Source organism: Arachis ipaensis, chromosome B9 (assembly GCF_059453495.1).
Source record: "Arachis ipaensis isolate K30076 ecotype BB chromosome B9, ASM5945349v1, whole genome shotgun sequence".
Lineage (NCBI taxonomy): Eukaryota > Viridiplantae > Streptophyta > Magnoliopsida > Fabales > Fabaceae > Arachis > Arachis ipaensis.
In genome coordinates, this window is record NC_142444.1 from 47,369 (window position 1) to 72,829 (window position 25,461).

Here is a 25,461-nt window from a genome sequence, read left to right on the forward strand (position 1 = left end):
CAAAGTAATTGTTAAAGGATCTATTTTGGTTCACGCTTGTATTGATAAAGAGAATTGACTACACCATTCTTTTACTTATTCTACAACATTATTTTGCCAATTCATCTGCAACTTTAAAATTTTTTAATATATATCTCAATGGCTCTGCTTCATGGCATAGCAATATGCCATTAAAGTGGTCCGACACACGTGAAAACTTTTCTATATTATTTAGTTATTTTCACCATATTCTAAATTTTTTAAGAACTTTATCTATTGTTCGTACATTTCAATATTGTTGTACCATGAATTTTGAAGTGCTATTTTAATAATTTATCCTTAAATAAAGAGACAATTTAAAGGCTTTTATTCAATTATATTATTATGTATTTTTAGAACAAATATATTAACTGAATCCTGAAAAATATTTGAAAAGGGAGGAAGAAAAATCCAGTATACCTGTCATGTGATGCTAAAATATTCCTTATTATATAATATATAATTTTTTTTACTATTTCTAAAACTTGAGCTGTACAACCCTTAGTTAATGTCATTTTAAATAATTTCACTTTTATTAACTTTATACACATTTAATAAATAAAAAAATAAATTATAGACACATTAATATTTATTGATACACTAATAGTAATAGTAATAGTAGTAATAATAATAATAAAACAAATGAAACATACCCGAAGCTTACACAAGTCACTTACAAGTCAGGAAATTAAATCATGCCCCTTCCTCTTCAAGATTTCATGATCTAGAAGTAAAAATGAAATACTCCTCCCAATTAGGCTTCTTCCACTGTACTACACATACAACTATAATCGTTAATAATGCAAAGATAGATACATCAAATCATGTTCACCATTAACCTATGGAATTTGAGCTATTTCCACCAAAATTTTGTGCAGAGATTGTGGCTTGGAGAAGAAAGGACAGTGGTCACTGCCTTTGATTTTGAAAACTCCTTCAGGTGGGTTTTCCCTCACTAGCTTCTCTTGAACATCTGGTGAAAGGGCACGATCATCCAATGTCTGAATGTAAAACCGGCGGCCTCTACCATATTTGTTGGGCGATAAAGATAGCTTCTCCATGATAGGGCCAAGAGGGCTAGGTCTCATGGAAACCATGGCTAAAGCAACATCCTGAAATTGAAAATTACCTAGTTTCAAATTGAATGGATTCAGGCTTAATTTGATAAAACCTTTTGAAGAGGTGAACATCTCATTTTGTGTTTGATAAATCAACATGTGATTGTACTTGCCGTGTTTAAAAATTCAGTGTTTTCTAAAACATATAAGGAGGTGCTTTTTAAAGTTAACGTGTACTTATCAAAATTTATCATTATACTTATATCTATCATGGTTTATTTAAATTCTAAAAATTATTTTACCAAAACATAATTTTTATTACTTGTGCTTATTGAAAGTCATTTTTAGTTTGATTTACCATTTTTAAAAGGCTATCTTTCCGAAGTCAGCTTTAATAAATTATTTTTAGAGAAAAATTGCCAAACCAGCCCTCAATAAGGAAATAATATGTACTGATGGTAACTTGAAAAAAGCTAATTCAAATTGTTACAAACCTAATTTATAGTTGAGTATTTTAATTTTTCAAATATTTATATTTTCCAAGGTCATCCTGTGCTTGAAGTTTTTCCATGTAAGCTTTGTAGAACAAGAACCTATTTTGGTAAAGTTTTGTCTTTTCAAAATGACTAAATTAGCTTATTAAAGATAGCTTTTGGTAACAACTATATTTGGAAAATCAAAATAAAAGTGACTTTCAATAAGCACAAATTACAAAAATTATATTTAAGAAAAATGCTTTTAACATTTAAAATGACTTTAATTAAAAGAAATATAATAAAAAGTAAGAATATAAAGAACGGCAAAAGGCAAATATTCTTAACCAAGATGAAATTAGGGGCAAGGGACTTCTAATAATGCATCTATTTTGATCCAACCAAATAAAGGAAAAATATAGGTAGACAATGAGAGTACTAAACAATGTGAACAATAAATATGTCGGATATTCAATTCAATAAGTATACAAATGATTATGTTCATTATTTTTAATTGGATGGTTATTCCTTTTGATTCGGTTTACTCATGCACAATTAATAATGAGTGGATGTTCAATTCATTAGGTGTGCGGATGGTTATCCTAATGTTAGGGTTTAGGGGATAATTTGAGAGTAGAGTGTTTTTTTACTTTATTGGGTCAATTCTAGAGCCTATTGTTCACATTGTTCACAAAAGTCATTGTCTACCTAGCAAAACCCCCAAATAAAACACATAATTACAAACACCACATAGTGCCACAAAATTTTAGACTTTTATTCTCCATATTTCATCCAAACCCTTCAAAGCAGTCAAAGAAAAACTGCTCCCTCCAGCACACATCAAACACATTGATCCAAAAGGAAAGTCGATGTTAATAATGCATGAGCTACATTTCAGAGCTTTGGCTTAATAAAACATAAATTGGAGGTGAAATAAAAAAAATGAACGGGTTTGCAGCATGTCAGAAGGTTGATGAATTCTTAATCCAATCAGGTATTGCTGGCCCTTACACAGAGCAATGTTTCAAGAATAAACCTCTCCAAATTAAGAAAGAATGAAAAAGAAAAAAAACAAAAACAAAAACAAAAAGGAAAAGGCAACATAAACAATTATACCAGAAGAGACCACCACTATATAGAAACCAAAGAATCTAGGAGGAAAATGTTAGAAATAGAGTTGCATCCATCATACCTTAGATGGGGACTGGTTAAAATATAACCCTTTCATCTGCTCTTTCTCAAACATAAATCCTGTGGGGGGCTTTTCTTTACCATTCCCATGTATCAAAAACTTGGATTCTTTCATAAAATGTTCAGCGGAGCCAAGCTGCAGAGTAGATAATGTGAGAAAAATTACACGTTCTTCATGGTAAAATGCAAAACAAGGTTAATCAAAACATTAAGATTTTCATAAGTTCTCTCAAAGCATCATTTTACAATAGTCATGGACAGTGACACCACTATGCGGCACATTAGAGCAATAAAACACTAGAAATTTATGTATTTAAGATGGTAAAAAGGGGGGGGAAACCATACAGTTTGCCAGAAAATTAGTTAAGACATCAAATTCTAGAATCTGAGTTATTGAAAACAAACAGTCATGACATTGTAAATTTGTGATGATAGAGTAAAATGCAACCTAATGATAAGCTAGTAAGGTATTTGAGGTTGCACTACCCAAAGACAGAAGTAAAAGGAAAGATGTAAGACCTTAGGAAAACCGTTCTATATTATCAACCCCTAAGAAGTGATCTATTCCAACCCAAGGTTCCTGAACTATTTGTGCCGCATAGTCGGCAACTTATACTCCACATAAAAAACATAATTGCCAAATGAATGGTTACGTAGTTGGAATGCTTAGTTGGGCACTACATATTATATAAAAATGTTTTAGCATGTGTTATCATTAATTAAAGGTTGATTGGAGGATCTATTCACCATAAGTGAACCCTAAAAAGTTCAACTGATCATCACAAAGAAATTAACCAGGTACCTCGTCAGCGAAAACATCAAAAGGCCTTTGGCCATCAGTCACCATCGTAGCACAAAGGAAAATAGCTTTTGAAATCTTCTCTGAATAATGTTCCAATGCATAAGAAATGCAGGCACCACCAATGCTATGACCAATAAGAATAACCTGCAAGATTTCCATTTTCATTAAATACATAGATTAACATAGGGTAATGAGATGTGTCAAAGATAACATATTTTCAATGTCACAGTTTCAAACCTTTTCATCATCCGGAAGGTTTACAAGATAATCAGTTAAAGGTTTTGAATACTCTGCCAATGTTGTGACACTGTTAGCATCAGTGAGATCAATTCCAGAACCGGTAAGATCTAAGGCAATGGGAAGCAGGCCTGATTCTTCCAGTAGGGCAACAGTCTTGTACCAACACCATGCTCCAAAACCTTCTCCATGGATTAATACAAACTTCTTTATTTTAATGTTCTCCAGAATCTCTGGAACCTGTGCAAGATATGGGAAGCAAGAGAGCAGTAGAAATTAAGGAGGAATTATTTTAATCATATGCATAAATTGAAACTCCTAAGATTTCAATTGAGGAGGAATTTTTCGTAATTTAAATTTAAATAACAAGCATAATCAACCTGCATTAACAAACATAATTAAGCACCAACACCTCAGTTGGTTTATCCAATGACAGTATTAATGGTACAACTGTTGAATGCCATCTAGTTCCAAACACAAAATCAGCCCTAATTCTCCCCTTAAACAACTATGCTAAACTTTCCTAAATGAGGCAAAATTACCTGCATTCTTCCATCAGGCTTTGGAATAATTGGAAGTCAAAATGCATTGGTAACTTATAAATGTCATGGTTTTCGTTTGAAACTCCAAACGCATGGCCAAAATCTACATGATTATAAGGTTTCAATACCCAAACCAAACATGCAGCTTCATACATATGCAACAACATGATTGCGATGCAAATTGCATAAAATAGAGTTTTGGAGACGACGGTGACAAGGCTTTGGTGGAGTCAGCACTGGGCAACTCAACCTACACAAGGCGGGCAGAGAAGTGGGGTACGTATATTGGTAAATAAATTGCATCTGCTTTTGAAAGCACGGTGAATTGGCCATGTACTTTTTCCAGATGCACCTTTAAAAAAAAAAAAAAAGAAAAAAATAAAGGAAAAAGTTGCCCTTGGATACCTTTTCTAATACTTTTCGGCTATGGCCTGTCCTGTTGAGTGAAGTTGCTCCCACCACTAACAATTAACTATTTTTCCCCCTTTCCCTCCTACCCACGAGCTCCTCAAAGATCTTAATCATGACAAGCCACTTTTTGGCAGTGAAGAACTGATTGAAAAAAGAGGTGTCGCGGTTTGGTAGCGTACCTGTACCTGTTTATTGACGGAGAAAGAATCAGAGAGATTGCGCCTTCTGGAGCTCGTGGAGCCGATTCTCCTTGACATGGAACCTTCGAACCTCTGAGACAACTGATGCTGTTGGAGTGCCATGGAGAGTGCCTGTAGATGCAGGTCTTCCTCTGCCACCAGCTTCCTCTGTGATCTGCCCATTCTCTTGCTTCTCGATCCAACATCTTTCGTCTCCTTCTTTGTCATGCAAGTAAAACGATTCCCCATCTCTTCCTTCACCTTCACAATCACTTTGAAAGTTTAAAGTTCTCAGCTCTTCCTCTTTCTTATTATTATTAATTATTATTATTATTATTATTATTATTTCCTCTTCCACTACTATTCTGTCTTTTTCTTCTTCGTGGTTGCGGGAAGGAGTTGTTGAGGCATACAAGTTGTTGGCTTTAAATGCATAAAAATTAAACAAAAAATATTAGTATTAGTAATTTAGTATATTATATTATTATGCGAATCAAACAACTCAGACTCTTGAACCCCAACCGATTTTAGAGCTATTAAATGCTTTATATCGTCTTTGAATATCAGGTTTTCAACAATACAAATATACAATAGTACTCTTCAAAAAAAAAAAAAAATAGTAGATTAGTAATGTAGTAGTACTTGATTAGTTGATTTCATAATTTCCTTGTTGCTTTCTAATTAGTAATTACTATCTCTGCTGCTTCCAATTTTAACCTAATTCAGTAATTTAACCATTTTTCCCTTTTTCTCTTTTGGAAAAGGAAATTGTTTTTACTTTTTAACTTTACCATAATACCTGCAGTCAAGCATAAGTGCACAACAAATGCCATTATTTCTTGACTTTCATTTGATACTGTGAGCATTATTAATTGCTAGCGATAATATGGTAATGATAATAAATTTGAAATTAACCTAGATACTAAGTAACAAAATAATATATTTTATAAATTATATATAATGAATGACATTGTAGAAAAATAAATTGGACACTAAATTACTCTTATATTTCTTATTTAGAATAAAATATTATTTTTGTCCTCAACGTTTTGGGTAAGTTCCAAAGTTGTCCCTAACATTTCAATTGTCCTATTTAAGTCCCTAATGTTTCAAAATTGACTCAATATTGTCCTGCCGTTAGAGATCCGTTAACAGAATTGACGGCGAGACAAAATTGAGACAATTTTGAAACGTTAAGGACTTAAATAGAACGAAAACGTTAGGAACAAAAACGATACATAAAAATAAATTTTAATTTAATTTTATCTTTCAATAATATTATCTTTTAATTACATCTAAATAAATTACACTTAATCACATTACTTTTATTTTAAATAAATTTATTTTTTTATAATTTTAAAGAATTTTGATACATTAGAGACAAAAGGTATAATTTATATTTTATTGTATATATATTTATTTTTTTCTTTTCTACAAGTTTATATACTAGTCATTCTACAAACATTTCATGATAACTAAAAGTTTTTAAGAGTAAAATTAAAAAAAATTAATTTATTTAAAATGAAAGTAATATAATTAAGTGTAATTTACTTAAATGTGATTAAAAAATAATTGAATACTTTTTTTTAAGAAAGAAGCTCAAACAATAACAAACGAACCAAGTAAACCATAAACTAAGCTATCCAACTCCAAGTAAGACTACTGTTTATCCCATTGTCATCTCCGACATTGCCATCAACAACAAAAAGGATCTACATCTAACCACTCCTGATAGTTCATGAAAGACATATGGATGACCTCAACAACCCATTTTCCTTTGTTCTGGAAAATCCTTCTATTCCTTTCTAGCCAGATGTTTCAGATAATCGCACAAAAATCCATCAACCACCTCTTGCGCTCCTCCTTGCTAGCTGATATCTCAGTCCAACTTATAAAATGTTCCTTTAGCGTTTCCGGGCATGATCATTGCCTTCCAACAAATGCTAACCAAGCACACCAAACCTGCCAAGAAAAATCACAGCCAAGGAACAAGTGGTGAACATATTCAATACTCTTGTTACAAAACACACATAGAATATCTTCCTGGTGGATGACTCCCAACCGACTCAGCCTCTCCTTCGTATTGACCCTACCAGTCAATACAAACCAGACAAACAGTTCAACTCTTGGTGGAACTAAACCTTTCCAAATTGTCCTTGTAAAGTTGTAGCTTGTTATATCCTTTGGAAGGTTGTCCTCCTGTAGTACCTGCATAAAAGATTTAGTAGAAAAGACCCCTTGTTTATCAAATTTCCATACAACTCGATCCTTACTACCGTAAGCCAGTTTGACCAGTCTTAATGCCTCATGCAATTGGTTCACTAGATCCAATTCCCATTAGAATAGCTCTCGCCTCCATTGGAAGTTTCGTATCCACTCAACCTCATCCCAAAACCCGCAATCCCCTATAAAAGATCCTCTTTGGTTTGAGACTGAGAAAATCCTCAGAAACTGGACTTTCAGAGCACCACCACGCAGCCAGACATCCTCCCAGAACCGAGTCCCTCTTCCATCACCAACCTCCATAGCCAGCCCAGTGATTATCTTCTGTCTTACTTGCTGACTCGTGAATTGTATATGGCAGATATCCTTCCAAGGGCCCCTTGCTAGGTAAAGTCTGAGAGGACAACAAGACATCTGGGTTCAGGTTATTACAAGCACAAACCACCTTCTTCCACAGCGGGCAATCCTCCTTTGAAAAGCGCTACCACCACTTAAAGAGAAGGGATGTGTTCCGTAGCATGGCATCTCCAACACCCAACCCACCGAATTTTTTGGGCGCCTGCACTACTCCCACGTTACCAATGCCATACCATTCCTACCATCCTCCTTACTCCATAAAAATCTTTTCTATAAGGAAATAAGCTTATCCGCAACAGCCTTTGGCATCCTATGTATAGTAAAAAATTGATATAATTGAATACTATGTATAATAAAAAATTGATATTATTGAAGGATAAAATTAAAATTTATTTCTATGTATCATTTTTGTCCCCAATATTTTCGTCATATTTAAGTCCCTAACGTTTCAAAATCGTCTCAATTTTGTCCCGCTGTCAACTCTATTAACAGATCCCTAACGGCAGGACAACATTAAGTCAATTTTGAAACGTTAGGGACTTAAATAGGACGATTGAAACGTTAGGGACAATTTTAGGACTTACCCCAAACGTTGAGGACAAAAAAGATACTTTACTATCTTATTTATAATAAGGTGAAAACTCAAGTAAAATGGATTTTATGTGAAGTTGATAAGTCATTAGATGATTTAACTGATTTAACTAAATTTTCATCTAATAGTTCTTAACTATTAACTTTACGTAAAATCAACTACACCTGAGTTTTCACCTTATAATAAACATATAATAAAAGGTATTTTGGAAAAATAATTTGAACATCAAACTATTTTTTTATATCTCTTTTATATAATAAATAAATAAATTAAATATATAATTAAGAATGTTTTAAAAAAATAATTTAGACATCAAACTACTCTTATATCCACCTATATATAATAGTATATGATAAAAAACATTCTAAAAAAATAATTGACGTATCAAACTATTCTCGTATTTTTTTTATATAATAAATATAATAGATAGATAAATAGATAGATAGATAAAAGATAGTTTAACATATTAACTTACACATATCTAATAATATATATTTTATAAATTAAATATGTATAATAATTATAAAATGTTAAAATAATAAATATTTAGTATTTTATTTAAAATTTAAATTTGAAAAAATTATACACTAATTTTTCGTATTCTTTTTATATAATAGAAAATCAGCTAATAAATTAATTTGCAACGTTTTGCTTAATATATACTTTTATTTTAATATGTAAATAAAATTAATTATAATATAGATATTTTATATTTTAATTAACAAATTTTGAAGTTCTAATTTTAAATCTTATAAACAATTTAGAAAAAAGGAAATAGTATATTCTTTTAGGAGATGATAATGGCACTTATTTCTAGAACAGTGTTTGGATCAGGGGGTTACTACCTGTACAGCAAATGCGCATAAGTACAGGGAGGGAATTAGATGGTAGAATGCTAGTAAAGAAAGTTGTTAATGCTGACGGTGATTGAAAAACTTTTCCGTTGGCTGAACACTAAATGAGGACATTAAAAAAAGATCAGGACAATTCCTCCAAAATTTTATAACAAATATTAAATAACTAATAATGACATAATCTCAATAATATTTTAAAAAATTAACCATAATATAATAATAAAAATAAAATTATAAATTAGTTAAAATAAATAAATAAATCACATTTTAAATATAAAATATTTATTAAATAATAATAATAATATATAAATAATATAAAAATATATAACAAATTGAATATATATAATTATAAATATAATAATAAAATAATAATATTATAACACATTGTACCATTTGGATTAGATTGAATTTGTTATAAAAACTAGATGTAAAATTTGATTCGATCTAACAATTTATAAAAAATAGAATTTAATTAAATCTAAATTAATGTAATTTTAATCTGCTTTCAATTTGAATTGAATTGAATAAACAGTTTAATTTGAATGGATTTAGATTTAAACACTCCCATTCACCATGCTTTGATTTGGGGAAGGATATAATATAATGGAACCTCACGGCAGATGGAGATTTCAGTAAATAGTTCTTACACATCTTTGGTAACAATGGTGCAGCCCATGATCATGTTTGGGATATTATTTAGGGTTGGCATGGGCCCTAACGTGTTAAATGCTTCATGTGGCTCACTATCCACCAAAGGCTTATGAATTTACAAAGAAGGAAAATATTTTTGGAACAAACCCAAAATGTCACTTCTGCAATAACACTAAAGAATCCCACAACCATGTTCTAAGGGACTACTCCAAAGCTTCAAGATTCTAAGGGAAAAACATCCTCCCAATACACCTCAACCTATTCTTTACAGCTCTCTTTGATGCATGGATTAAGTGGAATCTCACATCGGATCATGGCTAATCCAAAAAAGTACAATGACATTCTTTCTTCATGGTGTTTTATTGGTGGATTTGGGGATGGAGAAATAAGAAAATATCCTTCTTTTAGAGACCAACTGATTCCGTTCATATCATCTTGGAGTACATTCGGTCTATAGATAATGTTTCCAAAAATACTCAAAAGCTCCTTCCATCGATCAGAAGAACAAAGGAACTTATAGCGTGGCATCCTCCTTTGATGGATTGGATAAAGTTGTATACTGATAGAGCAACATTGGTAATCCTGAAAAAGCTAGTTGTGAAGGGCTCATTCAGGATCATCTAGGGAGATGGATAGCGGGTTACAAAGCTAACTTAGAGATTTGCACGACAATTATGGCTGAATTCTGAGACATGCTTCACAGCTTTAAAATGGCTTAGAATTTGGGGTTTAAATCTTGAATCAGATTCAAGAGTTGCAATACTAACAGTAGAGAGTAAAGACAAACTTGATTAACATCCTAAGAGTGTTGCTAGACATATAACTTCCTATGCTCCCATCTCAGGTATTGAGATTTGGAAATTCAATATATGTACAGATTGACTCAATGACATGACAAAGCCACAAGAATTTTTGTAGATATTCCTCGTATAGACTTTAGACTGATAATTGATGATGAATTGATGATTGTAGAAGGGTGTCGTTACTCCAAAATATTGCAGCTGCATAATTTCTTGGACCTAGGTCCTATTTCAATAAAAAAAAGTTAAGTCCTGCATAATTCCAAAGGTGAATCGAGGTTGTGGGTAACAAATCCCACAAAATAATACAAATATAAGTAAATAAAAATTTACAATACATATTTATTTGGTACTAAATTTTAACACATTTTAAAGAAAATCTTACATTTTAAGCTATTCAAGTTGTGATGTTGATGATTTAATGGATCAAAATGGAAGGGATTAAGAGAGAAAAAAAAAAGTTTTTCTCATTGTTAAAAAAAATGAAAAATTTCCTAATCCCCTTAAAAAATATCTGTTGAATTATTACACTTTATATCTTATGTATTCCTTATGTACTCCCACTAAAAAAATTACAATAAATAAGCCTACATCTACTATTGATAAAAAATTAATCTAGGTAACACCCTCTCGCAAGCTAGAATTGAATAAAGCTTGGTTTGGTAAAACTTTTTCAAGAGGTGCTTGTGCTCTTAACAAGCACTTCATTTTCGTTTGGTAAATTAAAAAGTCCAAGTGTTTGTGCGCCTTTTAAAAGTTAGGGGTGCTTTTCAAAACTGGCTTGTGCTTACCAAATTTTATTTATTTTCCCGCACATATTTTCCGCTATTATATTGTCATTGAAATGCTCATATATTTCTAACTTCTTATCCTAACCTTCATAAATTATATTCTAACACAATTTTCATATATTTTTTATTTTTCAACCTAATCTTCACAAATTTCAACAGAAATACGTCTCTATCACATATTAGGCATGAACTTCTATCTATTTATATTATTTTTTTGTGCCTTGTTTTTTTATTTTTTCAGTAGATCTATTATGTTTGTTTGTTTTTTTTTGTTCTTTGAAACATGAAGAGGTTAACTTGGTTTATGAAAATCAATCATAAAATTTTCCTTGCATGAACATTAGTCAAAATTATAATAACAATATGTATATACATATGTAAATATAGATATATAATCATAAGAGTAGTTTATTTGAGATATGTGTCCCATTTTTTGTGATCCGTAAAAGTGAGCTAATATATATAGGTAGGTACTGGACGTACCCAGTACTAACACTAGATTACATACAAATTTTATTATTGACTAATGATAACTCTATTTATATTAATAGAGATAGTAAATCAAGTAAATATTTAAACTATTAGTCTCTAAAATTTGAGTTAGAATCAAAATAAAATTTTAATTGATTCAATTAGAACTCCAAAATTTGATTCATAAATCATATGATCAGTTTATTATTTTTCGTGATTTTTTTTCAAGTAATGTTAATTAATTTATCTTGTTATTTTTTTATTTTTATAATATATCTGGTTCCTGTGTTATTATTGGCCTATGATGCACGGACACCGATACGGACACGGGACACGACACGACACGGGACACGCCGACACGCGAATTTTAAAATCTTACATGACACGGGGACACGCATACATATAAAACATAAAGTATTTTTTAGATAAATCGTAATGATATTTTAATATTTTATTGATATTAAAATACAAATTAATTTGCCAATGAGTAATAGCTCAAATGGCATAGTCTCCCCATACTCAATTAAGAGGTTGCGGGTTCGAGTTTCATATCTTTGGTAAAAAAAAAATACAAATTAATTTTTTAAATTATTTTTAATGTCTTATTTTAATTATATCAAGTATTTAGAATATTTTTTGTTTTAATAAATAATAATATATACTATATCTAAATTTATTTTAAAAATATATATTAAGCATAAGACCGAACACGCTGACACGTGATGGTATTTAGATATGTCAAAGTGTGTCCAGAGAAGAATTTTTTATTTTTTATTGAGACACGGTTTGGACACAGCAGACACGTGTGTCGTACGAGTATCGGTGAGTGTCGTGTCCGAAATGTGTCCGACACGCAGACACGGTAAGTCAGCAAAGTATCTGTACTTCATAGTTATTGGCCTACTAAAATAGAATAATATTGTATGTTTATTAGTCTTATTAATTGATAATAATACTTTATGAAGTTTATTATTGTGTAACACATAACAAGTATTTAAGTATACTTGACTTAAAAATTCATGATTCACTTTGTTTTCAATCTTTCAATTTTTGTATGAACTTATGGAATAATTTTTGTTATCATATGATAAATTTTGATGGATACAACAATAAATTTGATCACATAGGAAGAGAAAATGATGGAAAAGAAATTGCACAATGGAACAAAAATCTAATAGATATCTTTTGTGCTTTGTGTGTGAAAAGTATTGAAGCTGATAGCAAACCGGGCACATATTTTAATACCAAAGGTTGAAAACAATTGATAGTTGAATTTACAAAAACTACCAAAAAAGAATATAATAGAAAATAATTAAGAAACAAATGGGATCAGTTGAAAGTAGATTAAAAGAATTGGAAGCAATTGAAGGGGAACGAGATTGGACTTGGATGAGATTCTGCTAAAAAAACAATTGATGCAAGTGAAGAGTAGTGGGCTAAAAAATTAGCGGTTAGTATTCTTAAGCTTAGTTTGGTAAGTATAGTAGCATACATATTGACATATATAATTATTACTAAATATCAATATTTTATGTAGGTTATTCCAAAGGCTAAAAAATTTAGAAAAGAAGGAATTCATCCAGATTTTGAAGCAACATTGGATAGGATGTTTCAAAGAACAGCTGCAACAAGAGAAGATGCTTGGACTCCATCTTCTGGAATAGTTTCTTCTTCAATTGAGAAAGATACACAACCTGAAGATAGTGAGAATTCTGATATAGAGTTTGAGTCTAGTGTTATAAACATTAAAAGAAAAAGGGCTCCATTTACTAATGCTAATACTAACAAGAAAACAAAAAAGTTGGAGGTGCTCAGAAATTGTCACACCAAATTGATAGGCTTTGTGAGGCTATGGAACGTAGGAGCTCCAATAAGAATGATACTTTGGGACTTAGTATAACTCAAGCAATAGAAAAACTGAATGCTATTCCGGATATAGATCCATTTGGACAAATTTATATGTTTGCAACTCGACTCTTTTTGGATAAAGATAAAAGAGAGCTGTTCGTTGCTTTGAAGCATAAAGAAGTCAAACTTGCGTGGTTAATGAATGAAAAGAATAACCAAGAGGAGAAGGAGAACAATTTGTTTACAAAGCTTTTTTAAGATTTTTTTACATTCATTTTATAGACAATGAGTTGTGTCTGCTGTTTACATTCATTTGCTTGGATTTTTTTATTTTATTTGATCTTTTTTATAACAAATAAAAATTACAGTGCTTTTATTTCTTGATATATTATTCTACTTTTTTTAATTCTTGTGTTCTTTCTTTTAATATAATTATTATACAGCACATTGGAATATGGAAATTGATTATGATGAAGAGGAAGAAAAATTTGATCGAATTTTAACTTCCACAGTATGTTTGGTCTTACAATATTATGATAAGTATATCTATAAAAGACCATGCATGACTTCTACACAAATAGGAAACAAATGGCTTAAAGAGATATTAGAAGGGAATAATAGTCGTTGTTGCAGCATGTTTAGAATGGAAAAAGATGTTTTCAAAAGACTATACTATGATTTGGAAACAAACTATGGTTTATGTGCCTCAAGGAGAATAAGTGCTACAGAAATGTTAGCAATGTTCCAATTTGTACTAGGAGGTGGAAACTCAAATAAGTTAACTAAGGAGCGGTTTTAACATTCTGGTGAAATAATAAGTCGAAAATTTGAAGTGCTACAAGCTGTGTGCAAAATGGCCATAGACATCATACAACCAAAGGATCGTGATTTTAAAGAAGTGCCTATAAAATTAAGGAATGATGATAGACACTGGCCTTACTTTAAGGTAATTTATATATTATTTATTTTGAAAAATATTATAAATAATTACAAAAAAAATGATTATCTTTCATTGCATGTGTTGGTATTAGATTTGCTTTATAGTATTTACAAAATTGATGCTCTAATTATGTTAATCATAGGATGCAATTGGTGCTATAGATGGAACTCATGTACCAGTGATTGTGTCTACTGAAGACCAAATTCGATTTATTGGTAGAAAGGAAATTCAAACTCAAAATATTATGGCTGCATGTAATTTAGATATTGTAATTTAGACCTGTACTTTTGTGGCTTGGATTTAGCTAATTAATATTTTGATGTAGACCTCTATTTTGATGCCTATAAACATAGATTTATTTGCTATTTTGCAAGGTTGAATTGCAGTTTGGTGTTTAAGTCTCTAGCTTCATGACTTGTATTTGAGTTTATTTTTAATGACAGTTTTTAGTTATACTTACTTATTATTCATCATCTTGTTGATCAAGAGTTGATTATAATGAATTAGCTCTTTAGTTATTTTTTGCACAGGACTAGAAATAAAATTGAAACAAACATTTGTATTCAAATATTGATGAAAATGAAAACTACAACACAATATTTACCACATATTTTTCATCTACTTAGAGGAAATTACAATTACTGATGAAATATATTAATAAACAACTACATAATACATATACTTATCCCTAAGCATACATATTGCATTTATTTTCTAATGCTCTTCAACTCTTGATTAATTCCATCAATTGTTTACAACATCTTCTTCATTTCTTCTTCTACCTTTTAGTTACTTTCTTCTACAGACTTCCATTTGCTTTTTTCACTATACTCTTGAATCCTACAATCTCTTCCACCATCAACAACTTCATCAGCCCAAATGAAATAATCACATCTCAATTCAACCTTTTGCATCATGAATCCGACGATAATTTCAACTATTTCACATAACATTCACAGTATTTATCATCATAAGCAAAATCAGAACTCACATACCTTCCATAACGGACAACGAAAAAATAATCTTCTAGGATTTTACTCTGTAGTAGACTCAAGTACCACTGCGTCAAGTCTATGCAGATACTTGCTATTGTTGTAGTCGAACTTCTTCTTCCTATTTTTTGGTGTAGAAGATGAGCCACCACAACCATTGACACAAACATGAGGTATATTCTTCCTTTGTTGAGAGTGTGACATTTTGATACCTTGGCGTTTACAAACCCCCAATTACGACAGACAAGAAGAAGATCTATGGAAAAAAACGAAGACAATGAAAAAAGAATTCTTTTCATCCTCTGTTAGGGTTGGAAGTAACCGGAGAAAGAAAAGGATGAACAGTGGTTCCATTATGCTATTTTTTTATTCAACAAATTTAATAATATAATAATTTTATTTTTCATAATGTCACCCAAAATGGCCACATCATACAATAACGTGTCATTTGACCTCCACAATCGCTGGAAAAATTACTCAGGCCATAAAAGAGTAGAAATGACAACAAAATTTTATATTAATGTATACAAATGACTCATTAAAAAATTAGAAATACATTTATCCACCATGTAAAAATTGAATTTTTTTCTATAATAAAATAAAAAAATTATTATTTCCCCAAACATGATTTTTGGACTTTAATTCCCTAAGTACAATTTTTTTTTTGCATTTAAGCAAGTTCGCCTTACTCCCAGCGAACTCCACTCAAATTTTTTGAAACACGCACTTTTAATCCATATCGTCGTTTAGAAAATAGTATATTGATCTACAAACAGGAGTATATAAAAATACACGGACAACAAGCATGACTTCTTCGAGGATTTTTTTAATTATAAATTTAAAAAATAAGCCATATTTAACAATGGCAACCATTGTTATCGTCTCTAAAAATACATGGAAAAGTCAAGGGGCCAGCAACTTTTGTGTTTTCTGGCCAGCACTAAGGGAGTGATTTCCCACCATTATATATAATCTCACCCCATTAAAAACACTATTGATGGTCAATTGATGGTTACAAAACACTAAAATTGCTGCCCCCTAGCATTCCTCAAAATACATAGGTACACCGGAATAAGCCATATTTAACAAGAATTTTTTAATTATAAATTAAAAAAATAGCTATTTCCCAAAAATAATAAAGATTGTTATTACAGTATATTTTTATGTACTCTTATGTACTCTCGAAACGATGATAATGGTTACTATTATTAACTTTCTAATATGATAGATTTGAAGTGGATTATTTTTGGAAAATAGTTATTTTTTTAATTTATAATTAAAAAAATTCTTATTAAATATGACTTATTCCGGTGTACCTATGTATTTTTAAAGACGATAACAATGATTGCCATTGTTAAATATGACTTATTTTTTTAATTTATAATTAAAAAAATTCTTGAAGAAGCTATGCTTGTTTGTGTATTTAAAATCGTATTTAAAAATCCTATATAAAAAAATCGTATTTAAAAATTAAAGTCTACAAATAAAAAGAAAATAATTGTTTTTATTTTATTATTAAAAAAAATCCTATAAAAATTCGTGAGTGTTTTTGCCTATTTTTCCTTTTCTCCTCCTCACCCTAGTGAAACCAGATTATACCCTCTAGTTTTGCGTTTCGCGTTTTCTCTTTTCTCTGCCACATCCCACTAGTATAGTAAATTCTTGCTTGGCTGTTGGACTGAAAGTCTGAGACACAGGCACGGTTTGACAAAGTTCTATCGTCTACCCTTTCTTTTATATTATAAATATAAGAAGACCCTTATGGGTTTCTCTATTTTCCCTTTGAAATCGAATTGTTGAAACCCTGTTTTTGTCCTCCTTGATCGTGCATACTAAATTCGAAGGCGTTATAACTTATAACCCATATCTTGTATTTTTAGTAGCTCCGGTTTTGATTTTCTGTGCCTTTTTTTTATCATATTAATTATATAGTTTGCCTAAGATACTAAGATGATTGCATTACGATGTGACTGATCCATGTTATAGGATGGGTGGAAGCTCCATTGATGATGACTGGGAATTTAGTTCCTCCTCTAATGAGACTCGAACAATGATCCTAGTTGGACGTACTGGCAATGGCAAGAGCGCCACAGGTAATAGCATTCTTGGGAGTAAGGTTTTCAAGTCAAGGGCAAGCTCATCTGGTGTGACCAGCACTTGTGAATTGCAGAAAACTGTCTTAAGTGATGGCCAAATTGTTAATGTTATTGACACCCCTGGTAAACAAATGGATAACATGCCATTTCATAACTTCTTTGTTTGCGTTGCGTGGAGGAATGTCATAGTCATAGAAAATGTATTTGTTTTATTTTATTTTCAGTGTTTCTGGTTTTGTTTTTCACAAAATCTGTAAAAAGAAAGCATGCTTGTCATCTCCCAACCTAACTTTGTAATCTTTTGTAGGACTATTTGATTTTTCGGTTGAATCTGAGTTTGTTGGGAAGGAAATAGCCAAATGTATTGGCATGGCCAAGGATGGGATTCATGCTGTCCTTGTAGTGTTATCGGTTAGAACACGTTTTTCTCAAGAAGAACAAGCAGCGTTACATAGCTTGCAGACTTTGTTTGGAAACAAAATTGTGAACTACATGATTGTGGTCTTCACCGGTGGTGATGAACTTGAAGATAATGATGAGACCCTTGATGATTATTTGGGTCGCGAGTGTCCAGAGCCCCTAAAGGTTTGTTAATATTAATATTATCACTTTATTCTATTTTGATTTCTAGTTCTGTCGAGAGCCATGCTTAATTTTATATAAGGTCCTAAACCTTTTCCTAATTTTCTTGATTTAGTGTTCCTTTTTGTGCATCACATAGGTAACTTTAATTGGGTTGTTAATCATTTTGTTGTAACTGGGAATTTAGTTACCTTCGATGCTTTTTCAGAGACGTGGTGATTTTAAATCAGTTTTTGAAATTGTTGTGTTGGTTCATGGTTTATGCATTAAAAGTTAAGTAATTATGCTAGTATCCTCTTGAACTCCCTTGCCTATCATTGTGGTGCCTTCAATAGCAGTAGAGATAGCATTGTTGTATTTCTTCATTTCTTGAGCATCTTGGAATATATGACTGTAGGAAAAATTTAAGTATCATGTTGAGTTTCAATTCAAATTTTGTAGGAAGTTCTTGCTCTCTGTGAGAATCGCTATGTGCTTTTTGACAATAAGACTAAAGATGAAAGAAAGCAATTTGCACAAGTTCAACGTCTTCTTTCTCTTGTGAACAAGGTTATATCACAGAATTGTGGACGACCTTACATAGATGAGTTATTTGTAGAACTGAAGGTGAAAGCTTTGCAAATCAGGGCAATTATGTTTTTCTTTTGTTTTTAATTTTAAATTTAATCGAATTATGTATATGATGACAATGACCTCATTACTTGATTACAGGAGGGAGCAAGGAAGATGCGTAAAAAACAAAGGGAAGTTGATTCGTCGGAAGGATATTCAGAATTGCAGAGGCTGCAGTTTAAGGAACAAATGCGGCAAACATATGATGAGCAGCTAAAACGAATTACTGAGATGGTACATTTATGTTAATATGTTCGGATTTATGACTTCTGATATTTGTCAGTCGCTTGATTTTTATCAAATTTTCCTGAATATCAAGCTTGATGATACTCTTTCAAGTGATGGAAATAAGAAAATCAGATTTTTATGATACTTTAACATAATTGCATTGAAAATGATTTAATGTCTCTTCCATATCCTTTTGATTATTTTGCTTCTTTTTGTGTTACTTCCTTTCCTTTGGTTCCAGAGAAGTATATGTATATGTATCAGAATGCAAACTATGTCTAACTACATTAGTTTTTCAATAAATCACCGTGTCAAAATGGACAATTATTTGGAATGGGGAACTCATCTAGGTACATTGTTTAATGCTTTTTCATTAAATGATAATGCTTTTGTAGTTGGAAATAAAGCTGAAGGAAGCTACTGCTGGGCTGGAGCAACAACTGGCAGAGGAGCAAGTTGCAAGACTTAAAATGGAGGTAGCTCAAAAGAGATCGGATGAGGAAATTCGAAAACTCCGAGAACATCTTGAGAAGGCACATGAAGAACTACGTAAGCGTGAAGAGAATCGTTGTGCTATTCTTTGATATTTGATGGGGGATCATGCCCTTATTTATCCCCAAACTCTCAAGTTAATGAAGCCATATATTTATTTCCAGTGTTTTGACTTTTGAGAGTTAAAGCTTAGACTCACCTGTTCGTATATTGCCAATACTTATGGTTCATGGGTTTCTAGATTCGACAATTTGATCCGATCGCTAAACTCAATTCTCCAAAACTATGTATTGGGATAGATCTTTTTTCTATACATGTTGCATTATTAAGTGATTGAATTAAATATTTAGTTTTTAAATTGTCTCAAATGAGTGGTGCTTTGTTGGTGGTGATGAGGTTTATGGTGCGCAGAAGACTTGGTATATAAGCTGTACCTCTTAATAGGTAGAATCTCATTGTAAGTAATAAACTCACAATTAATTTGGCCCAAAGTCACTCACTCAATACATTTTCTCTTTCTGTATGACACACAAACTAATGTGCTTACAAAGCCTTTTATACTTTACAGGCAAAATATGACTAGCTAAAACTAGTAAAATAATGACAAGATATGGTATTTGGCGATGATTGCAAAAAGGTAATGAATTTTAATTCATGTTGGATTTGCTTTGTTTGTCTTTCAAACCTTGAGTTGTCATAGTGATTGTTCCAGCAACCTGGGATAATGCTTCATCCAAGTTTGACTAGTCAAAATTTCATGTAATTTCTTGTGTAAAAGGTGGTTGTTTGTTCGGTTTAAATCAAATTTATATCTAACACTCATGCATAATCTATTTTGTAGTTAAGAAAATTGGTGTATATTGTACTGGTTTTACTAGGTGCACCACAAATCTGGTCTTTTTTTGGACCTATTCACCTAAATATTATTAGATTATTGATTTGCAAAATAACTGGGGGATGAAAATGGGCTTGGTGCGGTTGACCTTCGGTTTAGACAAGAGTGGTTTGCCAATAAGCTTTAGCTCACACGGCATTCTGCCCCCTTCCCATTTTAAAGGTCTTGGGCCTAACTCTTACCAACTGCAACTGAGAAAAAAAAATAGTAAGTATGTGAGGAGTGTGTTGTACCTAGAATTAGGAGTTGTCCAATCCATTTGAGATACCTAGGATTGGGGGTTGTCCAATCCACCTGACTACAAAAAAAAAAGACAAGAGTGGTTTGCGTTTGGGTGAGGCATGTGATGTAATGGCAAAGGTGTTTGCCTCAAAGGCTCAAAGTAAGCCACACCAAGTTCCAATCCTAGCAGTGGTGGTTAGGTTAGTGTGTGTGAGTGAGTGTGTGAATGTGTTTGTATGAACAAAAAAAAGAAAAAGGCAAGAATGGTTTGCAATTTTGCATTCTGAATTTTTGGGAATGCTAATTCAGTGACGGAACCACTCATATAAAGCGTCTAAAAGGTCTTTTTTAAAAATATTTTTTAGTAATTAAAATTTAACACATATAATCAATCAAATCGTGTTATTTTTTGTTAAAATTAGGCCAGACAAATTAATTTGATCGAAAAAATAGTGAATCAAATCTTGAACTGCTTTAAATTAATATTATGTTTTATAGAAAATGACTACAATACCCTTATTATAGAAAATAACGAAAATACTTTTATTATATATATTAATTTTAAAAATTCTAAATTTTAACCCTTTATTTCTCTACCGTCATAAAATTAGAATTTAGAGTTTTCAATATATATATGTTCCGGGGGTTACCTGAAACCGGACGATTGGGCTCGAGGGAAAATCCCAAGCGTTGAAGGATGGTGGTCTCCGACTTGTTCGTGTCTAGGAGCTCCCGTCCGAGTTATACGTGTTTGTTTGGATAAGTGGGGGATGGTACCTGCAAGACACTCCGATGTCTAAGTTAGCAAGGGGTTAAGCAGGTTTAGAGTATTGGAACTTAAGTATACCTGAGGGTGTTAGTGTATTTATAGGTGATGAGTCAATAACTACCATTGAAATAGTTCCACTTCTGGTGGTGGATAACCGTCCCTTTATCTTAGGGTTGTTGGGATCTCTCTTCTAGAAGTGGGAGAGAGATTTGCGGAGGCAGTTATTTACTTAGATAAGTGTTAAGTGCATGCTTACGTCGAGTACAACCTCTTTAAGGAAGTCGGATAAGTAGTAAAGGCCAATCTGCTGGATTGGGCCTTTTGGCTTGATTTGGGCCTGGCTTTGTTATTTGGGTCAGAGTATGAACAGTGTCCCTACTCGAATCCAATCTCTTTACGGTGAGTTGTGTTCGAGTATTGATTGAACTCGGGGATATTTAGGTCGAGGTTCTCCTTTCAAGTCGGAAAACCAACGTGATTTTGATTTTGAAACCGACGTGATTTCAAATTATCAATCGTCGCGTCTTTTTAACTCTTCATATTTACACGTGGAGAGCGGTTATATTGGTAACGGCACCCCCTTTTAATGACTAGTCTGCTTTTACAATTATGTCCTTGATATCTAATAAATACCTTTCCCACCTTTCTCTTTCTTTTCTTTTCGTCTTCTCTTTGAAAACTGCTTTTCTTTGCTCTTTTGCTTCCCCTCTCACTCGAAAAAACCTTTGGCTTCCGTTCGCTACAGCATTCATCCATCTGCTACTCGAACTCTTTACTTCTTTGAAAATGTTAGTTCTTATTGGCTTGTATCCTTCTTTGCTTCAATATTTTCTGTATCTGTACAGTGTATGCTTAAGAGGGGGATTTAGGTTTTTTTACTGTTCGCCATAGAAAGCTTTTAAGATTTTTTGTTTTCTTCAAAAATTGTTTCTGTTGTGACTGTTGGTTGTTCCTTTCTTTGTTTGAAAAGAACTGTTTCGAACTAGTTTTTGATGATTTCCTTTTTCTTTGTGCAATGTAGGCATATCTCCTTACATATTTCCTATTTCTGAAAATGTCTCGAGTTCCCGAAGCCTTACTGAGATGGGTAAATTCTTCTGTTCTTTCTGAACACCTAATAGTAGACGACGTTTTTGTGACTGAACTTAGAAAACACCATAGAATTTGTAGCCTTGACACTGATGAATCCAAATATGAATTAGTGGCCCCAGAGTCTGAGGACCGAGTTTTCTGTGGGAGGATTACTGATTCTAACCCCCATTTTACCTTTATGTATGACTATCTATTTATCCGTCTAAGGGTTACCCTCCCATTCTCCGATTTTGAGATGTAGGTGTTGTTTCATTGTAGAGTAGCTCCTACCTAACTCCATCCCAATTCCTGGGATTTCCTTAAAATTTAACAGCTTGTCAGCCATGCACTCGATTTCCCAATCTCTTTAAAGACTTTTTTCTATCTTTTTCACTTAACAAAGCCTTTTAGCGCTAAGAATAAGCAACAGTGGGTTTCCTTCCGAGTTATACAAGGTCGGAAAATTTTTTCAATTTTTTATGAGTCTTTCCATGACTTCAAAAATTTGTTTTTTCAAAGTCCAAGGTGTCGAAGGCCACCATCCTTTTTTTTTCTAAATGAAAATAAGGAGCTCCGATTTCCTCTATACTGGGTTGAAACTTTCCTATAGAGAAGTACAACCTGGTAGATTTGGACGAGATAGAGGAGGTTGTTGTAGAGTTTTTCCGAGAGGTTTAGGGATGGGCTCCAAACCTGGACACTAAAAATTTTTTTCTTGGATCTCCGAGCTTCGTCAGGACTGAGCTAGGTAGTTTTTTGTTTTTAACTTTGTAGGTAATTCTGATTACTCCGACTAGTGCATTAATCATTTTTATTTTCTTTTTCAGCCAATTTTGGTAAATCCGATTTCTACTTCTTCTCTTCATCCTCTTGCTCCTACTCCCCCAGTTCTTTCCTTAGGCTGCTCTTAGCTTCATGCTGTCACTCCAGCTCTTGTTCGAGCTGTTCAAGTCAACTTTGGTGGCCATGTAGTAACCCTGCGAGGACTGCAGAATGAGGTCGTCCTTCCCCTTCGGGTTGGTGTACCTCAGAGGGGATTCTTGTCGGTCCCTGAGCGCCTGAGAGGCCTTCACCGCGCGGTCCCTCTGTTCTTGGTAGAGGTATTATTGCTTGGTCATTATTAATCGCATCTTGCTTTCGGCATCAGACTCAGATGCGATGTGTCCATCTTCACGTTGTTTGTCCGCCATTGTGCGTTGATTTTCAGGTCCTCGGCAACGGCACCAATGTTCCAGGGGTTATCTGAAACTGGACGATTGGGCTCGAGGGAAAAGCCCAAGCGTTGAAGGATGGTGGTCTCCAACTTGTTCGCGTCTGGGAGCCCCGTCTGAGTTGTACGTGTTTGTTTGGATAGGTGGGGGATGGTACCTGCAAGACACTCGAATGCCTAAGTTAGCAAGGGGTTAAGCAGGTTTAGAGTATTGGAACTTAAGTATACCTAAGGGTGTCAGTGAATTTATAAGTGATGAGCCAATAACCACCGTTGAAGTAGTTCCACTTCTGGTGGTGGATAACCGTCCATTTATTTTAGGGTTGTTGGGATCTCTCTTCTAGAAGTGGGAGAGAGATTTGCGGAGGCAGTTATTTACTTAGATAAGTGTTAAGTGCCTGCTTACGTGAGTCCGACCTCTTTAAGGAAGGTCGGACAAGTAGTAAAGGCCAATCTGCTGGATTGGGCCTTTTGGCTTAATTTAAACCTGATTTTGTTATTTTGTTATTTGGGTCAGGGTATGAACAATGTATATTTATATATATTAGGGGTATTTTAGTTATTTTTTATAATAGGAATATTATAGTTATTTTTTGGGTTAAGTACTAAAATCGTCCCTAAGGTAAGGTGCGAAAATCAAATTCGTCCCCGACCTTTTTTTGTTATTAAAATCATCCCCAACGTTCAAAAACGCTTTAAAATCGTCCTTTCCCGAATTCTTGGACCAAAATACCCTCATCATCATCATTCTCCTCTTCACCTTCCTCACTCCACCACCTCCACTGCCAGAACAGAAGCCTACGCCCAACGCAAACCCACCATCACCACCAGCAGTATCATCATGGTCATCATCACCATCATCAGAACTTTCCCCAAAATCAATCAAAATCAACCAAAAGTCCAAGATGAACAAGAACCCACCACCATTATCATCATGGTCATCATCATCATTATCATCATCATCATCAGAAGAACAACAAAACTCAAAATAGAACCCACCACACCCCCACTATCATCATCAACACCAGAACCCACCATCACCCCCACCTCAGAAAATCACAACTCAGAAAATCAGAACTCAAAAAATCAGAATAATCAAAACTCAAAACCATCAACAAACTTCAAAACTAAAATTCTTCCTCTTTTATTCTTGCTCTGCTTCTTCATCTTCTTTTAAAGAAATTCAAGCAACATGCACTTTGAACCATAATCAACAAATTCAGCAACAACAATATTCCAAATTTAAGCCAAATAAAAAAATCAAATTATAGATATTTCATAACAAATTTCACAAAAAATTCAGAAATTCTACAACAAAAATCCAGTTCACAGAAAAAGAAGCAGCAGGCGGTGAGGGCGAGGAGGAGGAACAGTGGCGGATCACAGGCGGCAGGGCGACAGAACAACGGTGCGGCGGGACGGCGGTATAGCGGTGCGGCGGTGCGGCTTCCCTTCCCTCCCCCCTCCCCCACCCCCTTCTTTCTCTCCCCAGTCTCCCCTTTCTCTCTATATCCCTTTCTTTCTTTCCTTTCTTTTTTATTTATTTTATATTTATTTTATTTTATAATTATATTTATTTTATTTTATAACTTTTTTAATGAGGGGTAGTTTGGTAATAAAAAAATAAAATTGGTAAAAAGGACGATTTTAAAGCGTTTTTGAATGTTGGGGATGATTTTAATAACAAAAAAAGGTCGAAAACAAATTTAATTTTCGCCCCTTACCTTAGGGACGATTTTAGTACTTAACCCTTATTTTAAAAAAAAAATATTAATTTAAATGAATTAAAAATTTAATTTATTAGTTTTTTTATTAAACTGATTTATCCGATCTAATTTTAATAAAAATAATACT

The 25,461-nt window shown here is 32.8% G+C and overlaps 2 protein-coding genes across 5 annotated transcripts; one reads left to right on the plus strand and one right to left on the minus strand.

Annotated features, from left to right (window-relative positions):
- Positions 1 to 589: 589 nt before the first annotated feature.
- On the minus strand, positions 590 to 5,508 carry LOC107645085 (putative methylesterase 12, chloroplastic). Of its 2 annotated transcripts, none has more exons than XM_016349116.3 (5): positions 4,918 to 5,508; positions 3,780 to 4,019; positions 3,543 to 3,686; positions 2,742 to 2,876; positions 590 to 1,130 (listed from the first exon to the last, which is right to left on the minus strand). In XM_016349116.3, the coding sequence occupies exons 1-5, from the start codon at positions 5,158 to 5,160 to the stop codon at positions 858 to 860; spliced, it is 1,035 nt and encodes a 344-aa protein (XP_016204602.1). In that variant the 5' UTR covers positions 5,161 to 5,508; the 3' UTR covers positions 590 to 857. The 2 variants fall into 2 exon arrangements, with proteins under 2 accessions (XP_016204602.1, XP_016204601.1); XM_016349115.3 differs by having other exon boundaries at positions 4,912 to 5,346.
- Positions 5,509 to 16,975: 11,467 nt separating this feature from the next.
- Positions 16,976 to 19,808, plus strand: LOC107645083 (immune-associated nucleotide-binding protein 9). 3 transcript variants are annotated; one of them, XM_016349111.3, is made up of 6 exons: positions 16,976 to 17,127; positions 17,417 to 17,649; positions 17,834 to 18,111; positions 18,550 to 18,714; positions 18,820 to 18,954; positions 19,344 to 19,808. In XM_016349111.3, exons 2-6 carry the CDS (start codon positions 17,418 to 17,420, stop codon positions 19,530 to 19,532), a joined length of 999 nt encoding a protein of 332 aa, XP_016204597.1. In that variant the 5' UTR covers positions 16,976 to 17,127; position 17,417; the 3' UTR covers positions 19,533 to 19,808. The 3 variants fall into 3 exon arrangements, with proteins under 3 accessions (XP_016204597.1, XP_016204598.1, XP_020959104.1); XM_016349112.3 differs by having other exon boundaries at positions 16,994 to 17,142; XM_021103445.2 differs by having other exon boundaries at positions 16,994 to 17,132.
- Positions 19,809 to 25,461: the final 5,653 nt, after the last annotated feature.

Excerpts from the sequence above, each read along its gene's own strand:
- LOC107645085 (XM_016349115.3), bottom strand. The coding sequence starts at position 5,160 with ATGGGGAATCGTTTTACTTGCATGACAAAGAAGGAGACGAAAGATGTT. Across the intron at positions 3,687-3,779 it reads ACCTTCCGGATGATGAAAAG|GTTATTCTTATTGGTCATAG; the intron begins GTTTGAAACTGT and ends GAAATCTTGCAG. Across the intron at positions 1,131-2,741 it reads TTAACCAGTCCCCATCTAAG|GATGTTGCTTTAGCCATGGT; the intron begins GTATGATGGATG and ends TTTCAATTTCAG.
- LOC107645083 (XM_016349111.3), top strand. The coding sequence starts at position 17,418 with ATGGGTGGAAGCTCCATTGATGATGACTGGGAATTTAGTTCCTCCTCT. Across the intron at positions 17,650-17,833 it reads TAATGTTATTGACACCCCTG|GACTATTTGATTTTTCGGTT; the intron begins GTAAACAAATGG and ends AATCTTTTGTAG. Across the intron at positions 18,955-19,343 it reads TAAAACGAATTACTGAGATG|TTGGAAATAAAGCTGAAGGA; the intron begins GTACATTTATGT and ends ATGCTTTTGTAG.